The sequence below is a fragment of the Puma concolor genome, chromosome A1 (assembly GCF_028749965.1).
Source record: "Puma concolor isolate L17-30 chromosome A1, mPumCon1.1.hap2, whole genome shotgun sequence".
Classification (NCBI taxonomy): domain Eukaryota; kingdom Metazoa; phylum Chordata; class Mammalia; order Carnivora; family Felidae; genus Puma; species Puma concolor.
In genome coordinates this window covers 44,492,983-44,511,758 of record NC_141667.1, presented here as the reverse complement: position 1 = coordinate 44,511,758, position 18,776 = coordinate 44,492,983, and the positions used below count along the sequence as shown (strand labels likewise).

At 49.6% G+C, this 18,776-nt stretch overlaps 1 protein-coding gene across 1 annotated transcript in view; it reads left to right on the top strand.

The window, feature by feature from the left end:
* Window positions 1–7,102, top strand: part of FAT2 (FAT atypical cadherin 2) — an 84,378-nt gene extending 77,276 nt beyond the window's left edge. Inside the window, exons 22-24 of the mRNA XM_086698466.1 lie at window positions 1,795–1,948; window positions 3,604–4,061; window positions 5,182–7,102. Coding sequence (XP_086554592.1) covers window positions 1,795–1,948; window positions 3,604–4,061; window positions 5,182–5,714 — 1,145 coding nt within the window. The 3' untranslated portion in view covers window positions 5,715–7,102. The remainder of the gene's footprint in view (window positions 1–1,794; window positions 1,949–3,603; window positions 4,062–5,181) is intronic.
* Window positions 7,103–18,776: the final 11,674 nt, after the last annotated feature.

The window sequence follows — 18,776 nt, the reverse complement described above, 5'->3', positions numbered from 1 at the left end:
TACAAAGTATGTTCCTTCAGCACAGCACCATGAGGGAGAGAGGGCGTTGGAACAAAGTCACCAATGGCTCCACTTTACAGCACAGGAAACTGCTGGGTTGTGTAAGGGATACCCAGATTGGTGAAAGGCACATGGCTGTCAGGGGAGAGAGGCATGTTTGGGGTGTAGATCCCAGTGGAGCACTCCTGCCCTCTGATTCCAAACGTCTCTCTCCTCCCCTTACTATCTCTTGAGTAACGGGTTGGGATCTGCTAGGTTTACACCACGGGGAGGCAGGAGTCTTTGTTCTTCCTCAACAAGGACTGACTTGTTCGGATGAGACAGGCACTAACAGGGACCTCTGGTGCCACAGGTTGAGTTCATCATACACCGTAGGGTTAACATTGGTCGGTGCCAAGTTTCTCTTTTTTATTGCCTTTTAATCTATACTCAGCTGCCTTTCCCCTTCCCCAAGCCCATAGGCAAGGATTTAAAGTTTTTAAATGAGTTCTTACAAACTGTACATTATTGGTTTTGCACATGCTTGAATTTCTGATTATGTAAGTGATACGTAACCTTTTACACTGGTCCATCCACGCTGCCACAGTTCGTGTCCATTGCCACAGTACCCCAGCGTGCCCACGCGCCCTCATTCTCTCCCTCTCCACTCAGCTAGCGGTGAGAACCCTGGTGGCTTCAACATCCCATCTCCATCAACAATGCTGCATGAATATCCTCACACGTATCTTCTTGGGAACCTGCAGGAGAACTTCCTCCAACACATGCACACACACCACGCCCAGGGATGGGATTCGCATGCCCAGAGAATGCAGATCATCATTTTGACTCAATAGGGCCAAATCGCTCTTCAGCGTGGCCACACAGCCCGCACTTTCGCCAGCAGGGCATGAGGCTCCTATATCTCTGTCAACACTCAGCATCCTCCCGTTTTCTCATGTTTGCCCGGGTGATAGGACTGTCGTTTCCATCTGCGAAATATCGAAGGAGGCCAGCCCTCCTGTCTGGCCGCACTACCAGGCAGCCGTTATCTTTCACCCTTGTGCCAGCTGCCTCCCTGCTCTCTCATTTCTCTGCCCCCACCTGCGTTTTCCAGCAGGGCTCCAGAGGGATCTTTATACAAAGCAGGTCTGAGTGCATCCGTTTCCTGCTTGGAACCTTGCAGTGGCTTCCCCTTGCTGTTAATATGGAGTCCTAACTCCTAATTCCTGCATCAGGCTCTTGGTGGTGCTCTGGCCCCTCCCACCTCCCTGGCCCTGCAGCTCCCACTGTCCCTTGGCTCCCTAAGCTCTGTTGTTCAATGGTGATGACTAATATACCGATATTCTACACAACTGGTTCAATAGGTCGGAGTCCCAAATTTGCCATTTACCTCCTGTGTGAGCGCGAACAAGCGTCATATGTTCTCTGTGCCTCATTTCCTCACCCGCCATCAACCTGTACCTGTTGAGGATGACATAACCAGCTTCAGAGTTGTTATGAGGCTCAAATGGGCTAACACTTGAAGATTCTTAGAACGGTGACCAGCACTGAATAAGCGTTGTCTGGGACGATGAGAAGGATATCCATCCCTATTCTTCAGATGCCGGTCCTCCGAAGACTATAAGTTGTGTGAGGGCAGGGAATCACGTCTTCTTGCCCAGCAGGGCAGCACACGGTGCTCATCACAGAAGGAGGCATTCAATAACTAAACGTGAACACGTGGGTCTGCAAACATGCCGAGGCCTCCCCTCTGTCCCGGAGGGCCTCTCAGCCTGCAGCTGCCTGACTGTCCCCCATCTCCTCCCTCCCTCCCAGGGTATGTCTGCAGGTGTCCCCCACAGTTCTCTGGGAGGCACTGTGAACAAAGAAGGGAAAACTGCACTGTGACACCATGCCTGGAAGGTGGCACTTGCATCCCCTCCCCTGAAGGAGCTTCCTGTAACTGCCCTCACCCTTACACGGGAGACAGGTAAGCATAGGGGAGGCCACCTGCCATTGGCTCCTCACCCTGGGTTTGGCCCCATGAGGGAATGAATGACGTCTGCACTCTGACCTCCGGAGAGGCCAATGGGAGACCAGGAGTGGAGTGTTCCAGCGACCTGGCTTCTTGGTCTTTTCCATGGGTGAGGCTTCTCCCTCCAACCACCTACATCAGAGCACTCAGAGGAGAGTTCTTATTAAGATTTCTCAAGCCTTATTCTGAACCTACTGCATCAGACTCACTAGGTGGGGGTTCACGAATCTGCACTTCTAATCAGCTCCTCAGGCTTTTCTAATCTTTGCCGAAGTCTGAACATGGCTAAAGTTCTTACTCTCTTGCTCTGGACCGCGACTTCTCAGAAAGTGGCCCGGGGACAATGACTCCTCTAGACAAATGACTCCACATTGTCCACTAGGACAATGACGCACTGTTGTGGGTCTCGAACCCCAGTGTAAGCTACCTGTGCCTTGTATTATGTTGGCCTGGGGGAGTCCAAGAATCCTCAGATCCCTAGAATCCTAGAGGTAAAGAGGCCTGGCAATTATCTAGGTTTATGGCTCCCCAGCTTGGGAGCCTTTAAAAAATCATCAGGGATACTTGTGGAAAATACAGATTTCTGGGCCTACTATATCAGAATATCCAAGGAGTGAGGCCTGGGATTCTAATTAGAACAAGCTTCCAAGGGATCCCCTTGCCGTCAGTGTGTGCCTAAGATAGCCACTGATGTAGTTCACCCACTCACTTTACAGATGGGAAACTGAGGCCCAGAGAAGGAAAGGGCCGGTCCAAATCCCTCCACATGTTTATGACCCAAGTCCTTTCTCTCAGCACCTGGCATTTCTGGCCTCACAGCACACCTCTCTGCAGTACATGTGCCACAGGGTACTTCCTGCCTGAAAGTGGGGTCTGCATTTTACAAGAGGAACTGGGGAGGACAATGTCTAACCCCAAAGGACAAACTGTTGGTGGTGAAGTTTTAGACACTGGGACTCAAGCAGGATGGAGGAAGCCTTTCCCAATATCCCTCAAAAGTGGACAAAACTGGCCACAGAAGCCTCCCTCCTATGAGCCTTGCTCCATGAAATGCCAAGCTGACGGTGATCAGAGACGTCATACAATTCCAAGTACTCTCTCTGAACAAGTTGTCCAATGTAAGGTCTGTGCAGGGTCACGTTGGGTTTCTGTGACCTCCTGAAGAACAGTGGGTAACACTGCCACCCTGTTGCCATGGCCGGGTGACTGCTGACTTGTAGCTGGGACTCTGACATTATTGCTGAGGACAGCTGGGTATGTTGGTTGCCTCAACCACAGTATACGATTGGAAGTCTCACCTTAATGATGGAGAGTATATCCAAAACCTAGATCTCATGAGTGGGAAATAATGGATGGGCCCAGAGCCTAGATTCCAAATCTAGGTCATGAATGAACATGTAACTGACTCCCACACCCTACTGGTGGAGGGTGGAAAGTTCTAAACTTGATACGTGTGATCATTACCAACCCTTTTCTTTTTTTTTTTTTTTTTTTGGTTGAAAATCGGAGAAGGTAGGCTTGAGTGTAGGAGTCCATAAATCTTTGTGAGAGGGGACACGGAAAGGGAAGTGTAGTGACTCAACCCCCCGACTACTTCTCTGTCTCTGCAGGTGTGAAATGGAAGCAAGGGGCTGCTCCGAAGGTCACTGCCTAGTCACCCCTGAGATCACAAGGGGGGACTGGGGACAGCAGGAGATTCTAATCATCATAGCGGCCCTACTGTTTATCGTTTTAAGCACAGTTGGGCTCCTCTTCTACTGCCGCCGTTGCAAGTCCCACAAGCCCGTGGCCATGGAGGACCCAGACCTCCTGGCCAGGAGTGTTGGTGTAGACACCCAAACTATGCCTGCCATCGAGCTCAACCCCCTGAGCGCCAGCTCCTGCAACAACCTGAACCAACTGGAGCCCAGCAAGACCTCAGGTCCAAATGAACTTGTCACTTTTGGACCCAGCTCTAAGCAACGGCCAGTGGTCTGCAGTGTGCCTCCCAGACTCCCACCAGCTGCAGTCCCTTCCCACTCTGACAATGAGTCCATCATAAAGAGGACATGGTCAGGCGAGGAGATGGGTCAGTATAGCCAGAGGCCCTCGGCCTCTGGTATTGATGGAATACGGTTGTAGACTTGAACACTCCATTACGTGAAGCCACCATCCAGTCTATCCCTTTGGGATGGGATATGAAGGGATGTGTTCAAGGTCACAGTGCACTAGTGGACTGGACCAGATGCCAGGTCTCTGGTCTCAGACTCTGTGGCTCATTCCATTGCACCATGATCCCCTCATCCACATTTCAACTCATTCCAGAGGACTGATATCTATGGCAGAAGCCTGTAGACCCTGGATAGGGGTGAATGGGATCCTGGGGGGTGAAGGGGGGGTGGGGCTTCTGTACCTTTAGGCTTTTCTTGAAAAAGGAAAGAGCAGTAGTCCCAACTTCTGGCCATCCAGTCTGGAGGTACAGCAGCCTTGGGCCAGACCTGGCTGACTTACAGGAGGGACCTCTCACTTTTGGCTCACTAGGAGGTGAATTCGTAAAGTGCTGTGTATTTTCTGGTTTATTCACCAATAGTTGAAACAGGTATTTTCATAAACTTTTTGCTGATAGGGTAATTTGGGGCTCATAAAAACACAGTAACTTGTTCTAACTCACCCAACTATTTAGTAGCAAGGACAGAGCAAGGACCAAGGATGCCTGGTCTCCAATCTTCCAAGCCATATCTTATTTAATCATGCTCTGTGATAGATGCCATCACACACACAACACACAGACACACCCACCACCACCAAACCGTGTGTCTGTTTCCTTCAGTCAAGGAGACGTAAGTTACCAGTAGGAGCTGGGATGGAGTAGCTGGCCCCAGCAGCGGGGTGTGGGCTGTGTGGAGTTGTCCATATTCTTCCCTTATTCACTGACTCTTGGATCATCGGCACATATTTGCAAGAGGAGCTGGCTTTGGGTTAAACCTTTGGCCGTGAAGTTGGCCGTATTGAATTCTAGATATCAACCTAAGCTGCCAGAGACAACACGACATAGAAAGCCACATTACCCGCCCCGCGCCCCCCCCCCCCCCCGCCCACTCTTTTGCCCATTTCTACCACATGCTGAATCATGTATAGTACCTATAAGGCCTGCGGAAACCTTTACCAGGGAAACTCAGAGCTCACCCTAACTTTCCATTTCCTTTCAGTGTGCCCAGCTGGAGCTACGGTCTGGCCCCCTACTTACTCCAGGAAGGAACGCTGGGAATACCCCCACTCTGAAGTGACCCCCGGCCCTCTGCCACCATCGCCTCACCGCCACCAGACCCCACCCGTGATGCCAGACCCCACTGGCCTCTATGGGGGCTTCCCCTTCCCACTGGAGCTGGAAAACAAGCGGGCACCTCTCCCACCCCGTTACAGCAACCAGAACCTGGAAGATCTGATGCCCCCACGGCCCCCCAGTCCCCGGGAACACCTGCTGGCCCCCTGTCTCAATGAGTACACGGCCATCAGCTACTACCACTCCCAGTTCCGGCAGGGAGGGGGAGGGCCCTGCCTGGCAGAGGGGGGCTACAAAGGGGTAAGTATGCGCCTCAGCCGGGCTGGGCCCTCTTATGCCGACTGTGAGGTTGGGGGTGGCCATCCCACAGGGCGGGGCCAGCCCCAGGCTCCCCCCCACTATGAGGGCTCTGACATGGTGGAGAGTGATTATGGGAGCTGTGAGGAGGTCATGTTCTAGCTGTCCTCAGAGGGAGGCAGGTGGGAGGCCAAGGACTTGGCATCTTCCTTCCGTCTTGCACGAGTGAGATGAGCGTGGCTGGAAAAGAGGAGGGAAGCCCCCAGTCCAGGCCGCCATGCCTTGAAACGTGCTCTCCCAGACCCCCGGCTAGCCCCTGAGGATGGAGGGAAGCTGAGGGAAGAGCTCCAGAAATAGCACCAGGGCCCCCCGCAGCAAGGGGCTGCGCAGAGCAGTTGACCCTGGAGAAACAGGACATGCTGATTCCTGGGATGGACAAGAGGCAGTCTGTCTGGCTGCCTGCCACCTCTCAGTCCCCAGGGAGGCAGGGCCTGAACTACTGAGTCCGCTCTGCCAGGGAGCACCCTTACACCTACTCACAGCCCCATTCTGGAGGCAGAGGCAGGTCCGTGCCTGACAGGCCACAGAGACGGGGCCCAGGGTCATCTGACCCTGGAGGGCCACAACGCGTCCTCTAGGGGCTGAGAGGTAAGCAGTACGCAAGCAGGGACCAAGCCGGCTGTGCACCCTGCCTCATTCGTACATTACTCCAGCATCTGCTCCGTGTCGGGTAGTGTGCTAGGCCTGGGGCACGATGTGAATGAGGGCGACAAGGGTTCCCGAGGAGCGTCGCTTGGCTCAGTCTCCTGGGGTCCCACTCGAATCCAGATTCCAAGGAACTTGCTCTGCCTCTATCAAGTCCCATGACCTTCCTCCAGCCAGGGCCGGTCAGGATTCGTGCAGCCCTGCGCCTTCTTTGTTAAGGAATTCAGACCTCATGGAACTCTGGGTTCTTCACCCCAAGTTTCCCAAGCACTTTGGGCCAAAGGCAAGAAGGACATAATTCTTCGTTTTTAAAATTCTTAGGCACTTTTCAACCTTGCTGTCTGGATGAGTTGCCAAAGGGATTTTCCTTCCCTAGACACAAGGAACTCAGAACTCCCACTCAGGGCATCAGGGCAGGGGGGAGGCACGGAGCCGGATGCTCTGCCTTTCCCTGCCTCTCCCTGCCAGCTCAGATGCCTGCCAATTGAAGTGTTACCTGCAGTGACTCAACCCTATGCATGGAGGGTCAGTGTGGGCACGTGTAGAGTGTATGTAGCCAGGAGCGGCAGTGACCGGGGTGGCTGTGCCACTCTCTCCCCTGCCAATCCCTTTCTCCGGTCCACTGCCTTTTCACGCGTGTTGTTTCTGGAGACAAAAGTCAAAAGGAAGAGCAATAGAGACTCTCACCCACCGGGTTGCTGCTGATAGTGAAAGGGAACTGTGTGGGTAAGGGTGTATTTGCGTGACTGGTTCATAGCTGTGCGTGATGGTGTGTGTGACGGGATGACTGGTTTACATTGGTCATTTGTTGTTTTTTTAACAATAAAGTATCTTTTTTACTGTTATTTTTCTGTGTCACTTATCCTGTTTGGGGCTGGGTCAGGGGAAGGGCCAAGGGTCTACGGGCCCTTCTGAGCTGAGGTTCATGGAATTTGGGGGCTAGGAGGGACCCCAGAGGTCATCAAGCACCGTGATTCCCAAACCTAGCGAAATGGCTAAAATGTAGATTTGTGAGCCCCCAACCCAGACAAACAAAATCAAAACCTCTGGCGGCGGGGCCCCGAACACTTGGGAAAAACGCCTCCAATTCCAACACAACTGCCTGCAGTGAGGGAACATGTCTGCCAGTCAGCAGGTCGGGGAAAGGCCCAGGACGAGACTGGAGGGCTGCTGACCCCGGCCAACACTCTCTGCACCTCACAGCACTGGCCGGCAAGAGGGGACTTTCTAGCACAGGCCCGGGGGAGCCAGCCCTCCTGGTGCCCAGAGCCAGTCTATGGCTGGGCTGCTTCTCCACGGCTCACCCTGAGGCCCAGCTGGTCCTGGGCTACTGTGGTCCACGTAGGCCCTGCAGTGACACTGAGACTGGAAAGCCCAGTCCCTGCCGCCGCGGTCCCAGTGGGGTGGGCAGAGAAGACACATCGTGGGAGGCACCACCGCACATTGTGGCTCTGCGGCCAGATAGGCTGGGCTCCAAACCCCTCTGCCACAGAGCAACGTGGCCCCGGGCAGGTATGAATTGGCGTTCCGATTTTTAGAAGCATAAACAATAAATGGTAACCTATGCTAGGAAGTAATACTAGATAGTACATAGATCGGATTAATTTATCAGAGCTGTGCAGGAAATCACAAACAGGCTAGTCCGGTGTTGCCCAGACTTCTGTTGTTTTGCTGACCACTTTTATGATTTTTGCCCTAATAGAATACCACCTGTGCCATTGTTTACTTAATAATTTTCTTTCAGTGCGTTCTGATTTGAAAAAACATTTGTATTCACCCCAAAATGATATATGCATAAAGGATTTGAAAGTTGGTATTTGTTTTCTAGAACACATGAAAACACATAAACATTCAGATTTTTTAAATGACTGTCCAGGGTCCACTTTGGGAAGTGCGGATCCACTGTACTTCATTCCTGATGTGCCTTATCCCCAGGCCCACAGAGGAGAAGGGTTTGTCTGAAGTCCCGCAGGTAGAACTTCACAGGCGTGAGGCCCACAGTCAAGTCTGCACCCAGCCTGGGAATCTCCCTTCAACACAACTTGCTCTCCCCCTGGATGGGGGAGCCTCTCTCCAGACAGCCCCGCTTTCCAGAACAGGCCCCCTCTTTCCCAGTCTTCCTAAGCCTGCACCTTCATGTACCAACCAGCAGAGGGCTCTCTGAGATCAAGATCAGCCTACTGAGCTGTGGAAGACCCGAAGGTTTTTAGGGAAATTCTCCCATCTCAAGTCACTGGGGCTCTGGTTCCAACCATCCGAGTTTTATACAGCACAACAGTGGCAGAGAAAGGCAGACAGGCAGGTTTCCTGACTACCAGGCTGGGCGTTTTTACAGTTCACCATAATCATCTTCATTCCCACCTCTTACTGGCACTTGCTATAGGACCGGTGCTGTGAAAGCACTTGGCATATCTTGTCCCATTGAATCCTCACAAAAACCTCATGAGGTAAGTACTGTCACCTCCAGTCACAGACGGAGGAACGGAGACACACATAAATTAAGTGGCTTGTAACTTTCATTAGTGACTTAAAGTAAGGTCACCCAGTTCACAAGTGACAGGGCCGGGATTCAATATGGGGCTGCCTGACTCCCGATCTTGGCTTTACATCTGGGTTCATGAAACAAACTGCAGGGGGACATCAGGGGATTGAGGGACAGCAGCAAGGAGGACTGAGAGGCTTCAGTCTAATGAGTTCAAGGCCTAGAGTGTCACATTATTCTAAGTGGTATTAACAGGCGAGTGTCCAGATCCTGGGAGGTGGGGTCTGCTCAACCCTGGGGTTCAACCCCAAGCCACTCCTGTGATCCTGCGTCCAGGTCTGAGGCCGGATCTTAAGAGTGCCACAGCAACCTTGAGTGGGGGCTAGAGGGCAGCCAGGAGGGGTGGGAGTGAGGACTCACAATCATGTCCACGGTAGAAGGGCAGCTGGAATTCACCAGACAACAGCAAAGGAGTTGTGAGCCTGCTCATTCAGAGGGCCGTGATGGGAGGCCGGGCTTGCACAACTGTACCATCACATGAGGTTGATGAAGGCCAATGTATCTTCCAGAAATTGGAGCACTGCTGGAGGGTGGGGGGGGGGCACATGACATCCTGTGGGGAGGACTTATCTGGGGTGGAAGAAGGGTAGAGCCAAAGGCCTTGGGAGGAAAACCATTCTCACTTGGAAGGACGATTACAGATATTTGAAAAGATAGAAGGGGGAGAAAACAGGATATAAAGGTTTGAGATATGGAGTGCTTTGCCCAAGGCCCACAGCTAGTTCAGTGTGGAACATCAGGCCCATCTTCCTGGTACCCCACGGTGAAGTGGTGAATGCCGGCCTGTGGGGGCACCTGGCCCCAAGTGCTGGACAGCCACCCACGCTGCAGTGTCTAAGGACAGACTTTCAAAGACCTCAGGCAGCCTCTGCCAGCTCTGTCTTGAGGAGAGGCACCAGAGGTCTCACTGAGTAAAAAGCAGGGACTTTCTCAAGGACCCCGCTGGGAAAAGACAGACATTTAGAATTTTCTCAAGATTCCTCAACAAATCTCCAGGGTCGGACCAAGGCAAGTGCTTGCTTAGATTGATGCAAAACTAAAAGTAAATATAGTGACATCAGCTCTTTGGAGGCCAGGCACTATTCCCTACTCAAGGAAACCACACAAACCAATTAGTCACCAGCTAATTCCAGATACATAATTAGCCCCGCACAGACAAGCACGGGGAGATCTAGCCTGATCTGATCCTTGCTCAGGAAGCTCATGATCTAGGGAGTCGCCAAGCAGTCACAACTGTCCAGCATAAGTAGACATGAAGCTACCCAGACAAGGGATGTTACCACTCTGCTGAGGAGGGAACCATAAATTCTGACTGACGCGGCCAGGGAAACTTCTAAAGAGGAGCAGCCATCCGAACTGGGCCTTAAAATTGAGCTTCAGATTTAGCACAGAGAGAAGGGCCAGCCAGGACTAGAGGTTTTAAGTATTTGGGCAATGGCGGGTAGTCCTGGTGGGTTGAAGTCGGAATGTGGGAGACTAGGGCCTGGAAACGTCCTGTGTCCGCTGAGGGGTGTTGAGAGACAGAGTGAGTGGCAGGGAAGATCTCACGGGAAGTATAAGGTTTGGAGCCACACAGACCCGGCTCCACAACTTAGAAAGTGTGATCTTGGTTAAGTCGTTTAACCTCTCATGCCTCAGTCTGAAAAATGGGGACTTTACCAGCACCTCCCTTCACTGGATGGGAGTACTAGAAGTGATAATAATGATGCTTAGCGTAGTTAGCATAGTAAAGGTTCAAAAGACGTTAGCTATTTTATCGCTAATATTAAAAAGTCAGATCTTTTCATAGTATCCATAACCACACACTTACCTTTGTTCCATGGCCAGATCAAAAAAAAAAAAATCCATTCCCCCAGCTAGGGGTAAGACGGGGCTAAACGTATTAAGGTAGTAGTTCTCAATAGGAGAGGGGGATGATTTGAACCCCTCAGTCCCCACGCCTGCCCCCCTCCCCCCAAGAGTACCTCTGGCAATGTCCGGAGACACTTTGGATCACCACAACTGGCATTTAGTGGCTAGAGACCAGGGATATTGCTAAACATCCTATAATGAACAGGACACTTTCCACAACAAAGACTTGTTCACCACCAAACATACATAATAGCGAAGTTGAGAAACTGTCCTAAGGAAACATATGCGGGCTTTATGTAGCATTACAGCAGCTGGGAACCTGGCCTGAGGCAAAAAAAAAAAAAAAAAAAAAAAAAAAAAAGACTCTCATGCCAAGAACAGAAGTTATGGCAAAATGGTTTTGTTCATTTACAAAAAGGCACTATTCTGGAGTCTACATTTGTCAGACTAAATATCAGGGTGAGTCCAAAATAACAGATAATCCGACAGTATCTAGAAAGAATGATACACCATGACTAAGTAGGATTTACTCTAGGTAACCAAGCCTGGTTCAATATTGAAAAATCAATAAATTTAATCCACCATATCAATAGGTGAGAAAAGAAAAATTGTAAGATCATATCAAGTGATGGAGAAAAAAATGAACAAAATTCACATTCATGATTTTTAAAAATATATATAGCTCAGTACAGAAACAGAGGAGAACTTCTATAAAAATCTGAAAGTTTAAATCATACTTCACGGTGAAAGACTGAATGAATGTTCTCTCTGTACAATCAGAGACAAGCCTAGAATGTTTACTCTCACCACTCTTTTCTTTTAACATAGTGCAAGAAGTTCTAGCCATTGCAGTAATATGGGGGAAAAAAGTACACAGAACAGGAAAAAAGGAAATACACCTATCTCTACATGCAAAGAGCCTGACTGTCTACACAGAAAATCCCAAGAAATCTAGACAAAAACTCAAAGAACTATTAAGTGAGTCAAGACAGGTCGTAGGACACAAAATTAACAAATATCAATTGCATTTCTACAGAGTACCCATGAACACATGGAAATTGAAATTAAAAACATATTACCATTTCCATTGCTCCAAGAAAATTAAATACTTAGGTGTACGTCTAACAAAACATTTATAAGATCTGATGAATGGTTAAAATAAAAAATAATGATAACATCAAATGCTGACAAGGATGCAGAGAAAGTGGGACACTCACACATGGCTGATAGAAATGTAAAATGGTACAGCCACTCTGGAAAGTGGTTTGGGAGTTCCTTTTAAAACTAAAAATGGGCTTACATACAACTCAGCAATTGTACTCTTGGATTTCTATCCCATGGAAATGAAAACTTGTTTTCATGCAGAAACGTGTACATGAATGAATATTCACAGCAGCATTATCTGTAATAGCCAGACCTGGAAACAATGCAGATTTCCTTCCCTGGGTGAGTGGTTGAACAAAGTGTGGTACGTCCGTACCATGGAGTACAACGTAGCAGTAAAAAAAGGCAAACTATTAAAATAGGTAACAACTTGAATGATCGTCAAAGAAATTTTACTGAGTGAAAGAAGCCAGTCTCAGAAGGGTGCATACTGTGTAATTCAATTTATGTAACATTTGTGAAATCACATAGTGATAGAGACGAAGAACAGATTAGCAGTTGCCCAGGGTGAGGGATGTGCCCAGGGTGAGGGATGTGGGGGAGCGCAGGAGGCGAGTGTGGGTACATAGGGGCAGTGTGTTGGAGTCTTGTCGTAATGGCATAGACAAGAATCTTGACTGTGCTGGCGGAAGCTACACATGTGATCCAATTGCCACAAACACCTGCCACCTCCCACACACATCCACAGCCCCCCCCCCCACACACACATACACACGCACATGAGATGTGACTGGAGAAATCTGAATGAACTGTATGTTTTGTGCCAATGTCAGTTTCCTGGTTTTGATCATGTGCTACAGTGATACAAGATGTCAACACTGGGGGAGACCGGAAGAAGGGATCCCCCCCATACATTTCTTCGCACCTGTGAATCCATAGTTAATTCAAAACAAAAAAACTTTAAAATTTTTAAGAAGACTAAATCCTTAAATACGTCACTAAAGAAGATAGATCAATGGCAACTAAGCAAGGAAAAGTGCAGGACGTCACTAGTCATTAGGCAAAGGCATACCAAAACCACAAAGAGGGTCTACTACATCCCCATTAAGATGGCCAAAATTTAAAAGACCACAATATGAAGTATTGGAGCAACTGGAGCTTTTTTTTTTTTTAATTTTTTTTTCAACGTTTACTTATTTTTGGGACAGAGAAAGACAGAGCATGAACGGGGGAGGGGCAGAGAGAGAGGGAGACACAGAATCGGAAACAGGCTCCAGGGTCTGAGCCATCAGCCCAGAGCCCGACGCGGGGCTCGAACTCACGGACCGCGAGATCGTGACCTGGCTGAAGTCGGACGCTTAACCGACTGCGCCACCCAGGCGCCCCAGTGGAGCTTTTATAAATTGTTGGGAGGAATCCAAAATAGCAGAGTCACTCTGGAAAAACAATTTTCCAATTTCTTATACGGTTAATGTACACTTACCATCCAAACCCACAATTCCACTCCTAGGTATTTACCCAAGAGAAATGAAAACATGTGTCTACACAAAGGTTTGCACACGAATATTTGTAGCAGCTTTATTCATAATGGCCCAAAACTGGAAGCAACCCAAACATCCAACAATTGGCAATAAACAAATTATGGTTCGTCCATACAATGAAATATTATTCAGCAATAAAGAGAAACAAACTACTGATACGTGGAATGATGTAGATGAATATAGAAAGCATTTTGCTAAGTGAAGGAAGCCAGACATAAAGGACTACATACTTAATGGTTCCATTTAGACGACATTCTAGAAAAGGCGAAACTAGAGACCGAGAAGTCAGGTCGGTTGTTGCCAAGGAGTCCAGTGGCATGGGGATGGGACTGACTGCAAGGGAATTTCTCAGGGTAAAGCAAACATTCCACATCTTGACTGAAATGGTGGTCAAATGATGGCATGCATTTGTCAAAACTCATCAAACTGTACACTTAAGAAACAGGTGAATTTTATTACATGTAGACTATACTCCAATTTTTTCCCCCAAAATGGGGGGAGACCAATGACCAAGGGTCTAGTAAAGTGCACCAGTTAAGGATAGTTTCTTGCGTACGTCTGCAACAGGCAGAGTCCGAGGAAGCAAGCCTACTTAGCCAAGAGTCCCAAGTTTAGGGCCCAAATTCAGTCCACTGTCACTCAATTTATGCCTCTAGCAGTACAGTGGGCTTCCTTCGAGGGTCCTTGTTATCTGGAAGGAGGGATTACAACCTTTAAGTGTGAATGTGAGCAGGACCAAAAATGTGAAGAGGCGGAAAACCTAAAAAGTTTTGAATGTTCTCCACAACGTGAGCAAGACAGGACTAAAGAACGGATGCAAACCCACAAAACAACTAAAACTGCTTCTGAGTCTTGCTTTGCTTCCATTCGACTGATATTTCAGAAAATGCTTCATAAGCTTCCATGCCAGGCAGTTTAGAACATTCCCTCTAACTCTCGCCATAATCCCTAAAGGTGGGCCTCCCTCCTGAGGCTGTAACAAAGAGGGGGGAGGTAGCCAGTGCCTTGGGGAAGCGCTTGGGTTCTGGAATCTCCGTGCTTGCGTATGTGTCCTAATTCTGCCACTGGCTGATGGCTTGGAACAGTCACTGAATTCCTTTGACCCCCCAGTTCCAGAAATAATATTGATAACGGAAAGTAGTCAGAATCCATTCCCTGCCTTCCTCTCTCTGTAAAGTGCTATATACTTCAATACTGTGCCTCAGGGGCTCCGCTTTTGAATGAGTCTAATTCAGTAGCTGCCCAAGATTGGTTTTCTGATCCCCTAAAGAGGCAGCTCAGACGGTCTTGTCTGCCCTCCTAATGTCACAAAAGGGGAAAGGAAGTCCTCTCTTCCACTGTCCTGAAATCTGTCTCCCTGCTTTAAACATATACACCTACATGGAGGGGGTGGGATCGCAAGGAATTGGTTTATGTGACTGTGAGGGCTGGCAAGTCCAAAATTCACAGGGCAAGCTGGCAGGCTGGCCGTCCTGACAGGAGCTGACGCTGCAGTCTTGCAGCAGAACTTCTTCCTCACTGAAATCTCGACTTTCCTCTTAAGGCCCTTCAACTGATTGGAGGAGGCCCACCCACACTTTAAGGATAAACTTGTATTCAAAGGCAACTGATTATCAACATCAACCACGTCTACAAAATAGCTTCAGAGCAACAGTGAGGTTAGTGTTTGATTGAATAACTGGGTTACTCAACGTCATAGCCCAGCCACATTAACACGTGAAACTACCCATCATACATGTCAAGTATGGTCGTCTGATATACACAGAGAGGGTTGAGAGTTCCTACTCAAGTTTTCAATAAAAGCAGGAGCAGGCTAAGGAAGGGCAGGACTGTCTGACAGAAAAATACCTACCTGGCCCCTTTCTTGGGAACGCTCAATTCCACAGGTGGCCCTACTGTTTGCACTGCTCTCCCAGAGGAGCTCTGGGACAGCAACTAAAAACATTTCAGCCTCGCAAGATCTAGTAAAGAGATCTGAGTGATACACAAAAAAACAAAACAAAACAAAAAGACAAAAACAAAGATGCAGACTGCAACCTCTCAAAAATAAAAAATAAAATTCATTTATTGAGGAAGGAAAAGTTTAACACATGATCCAAGTGCAGAACCCAAAACAAATTCTTCTATGAGCTCCTGCATGATCTACCTCTGTACACATACCCTGTGAGAAATGACACCCATGTAGGCACATACACGGTATAATATACACGGTACCGTCTGGTTACCAACACCTGTTGGATGGCAGTTTTTCATATTCGTCTTATTTGCACATTCATCGACATGGTTTACAAGAGTCACATAAATTCGTTGTTCACTAAAAACAGCTTCCCCAGCATCGTCTTGATTTCCACAAAAGAACACGGCTTACAGCAGGCACCCTCAACCCTCGTTTCCCCGCCCCCCCGTTCTGGTGGCCACATATCAGCACCACTTACATACCCCGGCCAGATAATGACCCGGTGGTACAAAGAACAGGGAAGAAATACCACAAGCCGATGCTGTCGGAGCACACAGCCCTGCAACCAGCAGGACTAATTAAATTGTCTAAAAGTATTGACCATGATTTCAAAGACAAGCCACACCCTCTCCTTTTCCCCTAACGGTCTTGGAGATTTGTAATGTACTTTGGAAAATTTAATTCTAAGGCAGACTTGGAGCCGACTCCCTAATCACGAGGTCACGCGACTTGTACCATGTGCCTCCGCTGTCAGGAAGTGGCGTCGGGTTCGGACCGGGGCCGATACTGGGGGCTCGCCTTAACATCTGATCGGCTGCGAAATACAAGCCACTGATACAGACCCCTTTGCTGTGAGCAGTGAATAGAGAGAGCTGTAAACAGACACAAATTGAGATTTTGCACTTCCAAAAAACATGAGGTGAATATGTAGTGTTATACAGAGTAGATATTCTACAATTCAGGAAGGGAGACGTTTGGGAAGAAGAAAGTAAGCCAGGAGAATGGGGGCGGAGGAAAGATTTCCCCATGTTCCTTTCTGGGATCATCACTTGAAGACAAGTGAATAAACTGCAGATTGCACCTTTCATGGGGGTAGAGTGAGCAGTGAGCACCAGCCAATGAATCCGGCCAGAGAGGTGAGTGGCAGAGAGGGAGGGCGGAAGCTGCAGGTTCTGAGCTAAGATACGCCACACATTCATATGCATCTGGCCCGGGTTTGTGCAGACGAAGGGCTCCTAGCAGCCAGACAGCAGCACAATATACAAATAATGACACTTGTGAATGGTGACAACTTCCAGAAAACTACACACAAGATGACAGATCATGCTCTTCCCAGCCATTTGAGGGGAGGTACGCTGCTGACAGAGAGGTGGAAACCTCCTAAGAGCAGCGTTTGCAAACAAAAACAAAAACAAAACAAGGGGCTCTGAGAAGCCACCTCGGGGCTACTGGAAATCTGAGGCTGCACTTGGGGTGGCTGGGGGAGGGGCACAGAGCCTAACAGTATCGGCCCGAGAATCCCACGGTTTGCGTTTGGCCCGGCAGATGCAGCCTCACACTCGAGAGCCTCGTTGCCCCTAATCAGACTTCTGTGTATGCTGGGCCTGCTTCACCAGGGGCCAGAGCAGGGCACAGGGAGAGGCTGGGCAGCTGGTTCCTGATGAGGCATGGACAGAAACCAGGGAAGGCCCCCTGACTGCAGAAGCCTCGTGGGCAGAAGAGCAAGCTATCCTGAGCTGGCCCAGAGGGCTGCTTCCCCCTACCCTCCATCTTCTGGCTGACCCTTTACTTGACAACCTCACAACCAGAAAGGCCCATGGACAGGGCCCCCCCTTGCCTGGCTCTTCTGAAGCAGCAGGAGCACAGGAAAAAGATCAAATGGGGACAAGGCTGTGCCAAATTAGCTTCCAGAAGCCCCAAAGCTAGTGGTGCCGTCTCTCCCACACACGTTTTCTAGGCCAGGGACCCTGAAACAGTAGTCTGCATTTTGCTAAGACCTGGGACCAGAGGACCACTGTTCTGTGCCACCCAGTCCTCAGGTCAAGTCCTGCTACCCACCGGACAGGATGGCCTCTAGCAGCTCCCTGAGTTACAGAGGCCTCCAGCACAGAGGCTGTGGACAGGACACACATCTGATTCCCTTCTTCTGGCCTGTGCCTTCTCACTGAAAACAACTCTCAGGACTGCCGTGGAAAGACGGCTGGAGCCCAGGGCTTGCAAACAGATGAGCGCAGCTCTTGAACGCACTTTGGTACCTTCTGCGCCTGAGGTTTCACAGGGCAGGGCCGCTGCCCCCTTCAGCTAGAATCTGAGTCCCATAAGCACCTACTGGTGACCACAGAAAGGGTGGGTGAAAACCGTCATTCTCCTAATGGAGACCAAGTCACAAGTGATCCCATCTCCCTAAGTTCATAAATTATTAGTAGGCTGGGAGTCATTGCAATGAGAATTTGGCTTTGGAACAGAAGAGAGAGAAAAAGCCAGGCTGGGCGTGGGGACGGGGGCGGTCAGAGCCCTTACAAGCTTTGGGGAAACACAAACAAACAGGACCCTGATGAAGCTACGCTGCTCTCCAACTTTCAGGGCGAACTGTGTCTCCAGGTCAGAAACGGCCTGGTGACAGGAGAGGAGGACAGCAAGACCCTATTGCACACACATGAACACACACACACACACACACACACACACACAGCTCAGGGGATGGAGACTTAATGAATGCCTTCTGAAATACTTCTCACACCAACAGGGGGGAGAAAAGGCAGCCAAAAGCAAGGCCACGAACCTTTCTCTGCTTTCTCCACAGTTTGTTCCCAAATCTGAAGGCTGGCCTTGAGGTGAGCCAACACCGAGGCTATTTCTGACACTCAGGGAGGCATGCAGGGGGAGGGACGGGGTCACGATTAGTGTTTAAAACATAGGAGACCGAAGTCCCTACCGAGTGGTTCCCTTTAGAAGAAGTCCAGGTCGTGGAGGCAGCCCGGGGTGGGGAGCTGCTTCCGGCCTGTCCCCCGTTGATTGTAAACAACCAAGCACCACGTGTAGTGTCAGACCAGCTGCTTCTTAATTCTGTGAACTGAATTTCACGCTCTGTGCTCACTGGCCCCGTCTTCTCATCCACGGCGAAGTGTGGGTGTCCTCCCGACGTGCTGGCAACTGAACGCTAGCGTGCCATGTGCCCGTCGGGGGCCTCAGCGCACGACGCGACCATTTTATAAGCCTCCTGCGGAAAGCAGCACATCCCACTCGGCCATCCTTCCTCGGCCCAGTGCACTGGCAAACATATCCTGAGTCCTGCGTGTCTTCTCAATATGAAACCAGGCTGGTCAGTGGGAGGCAAAGTCCATACCTCCCCACAGAGGTACACGTGAAAATGATCCTGATTAAAACCTCTGGGGTACTCAGACAAGGGTGCTGAGGACCTAAGCACACATTTCCTAGAGCAAGTTTCTTTTCAGCAGGAGAAACCTAGTAAAAGCTTACTGAGGAAGAAACAATCCACAATAACCCCAGATCTAGAGACAATC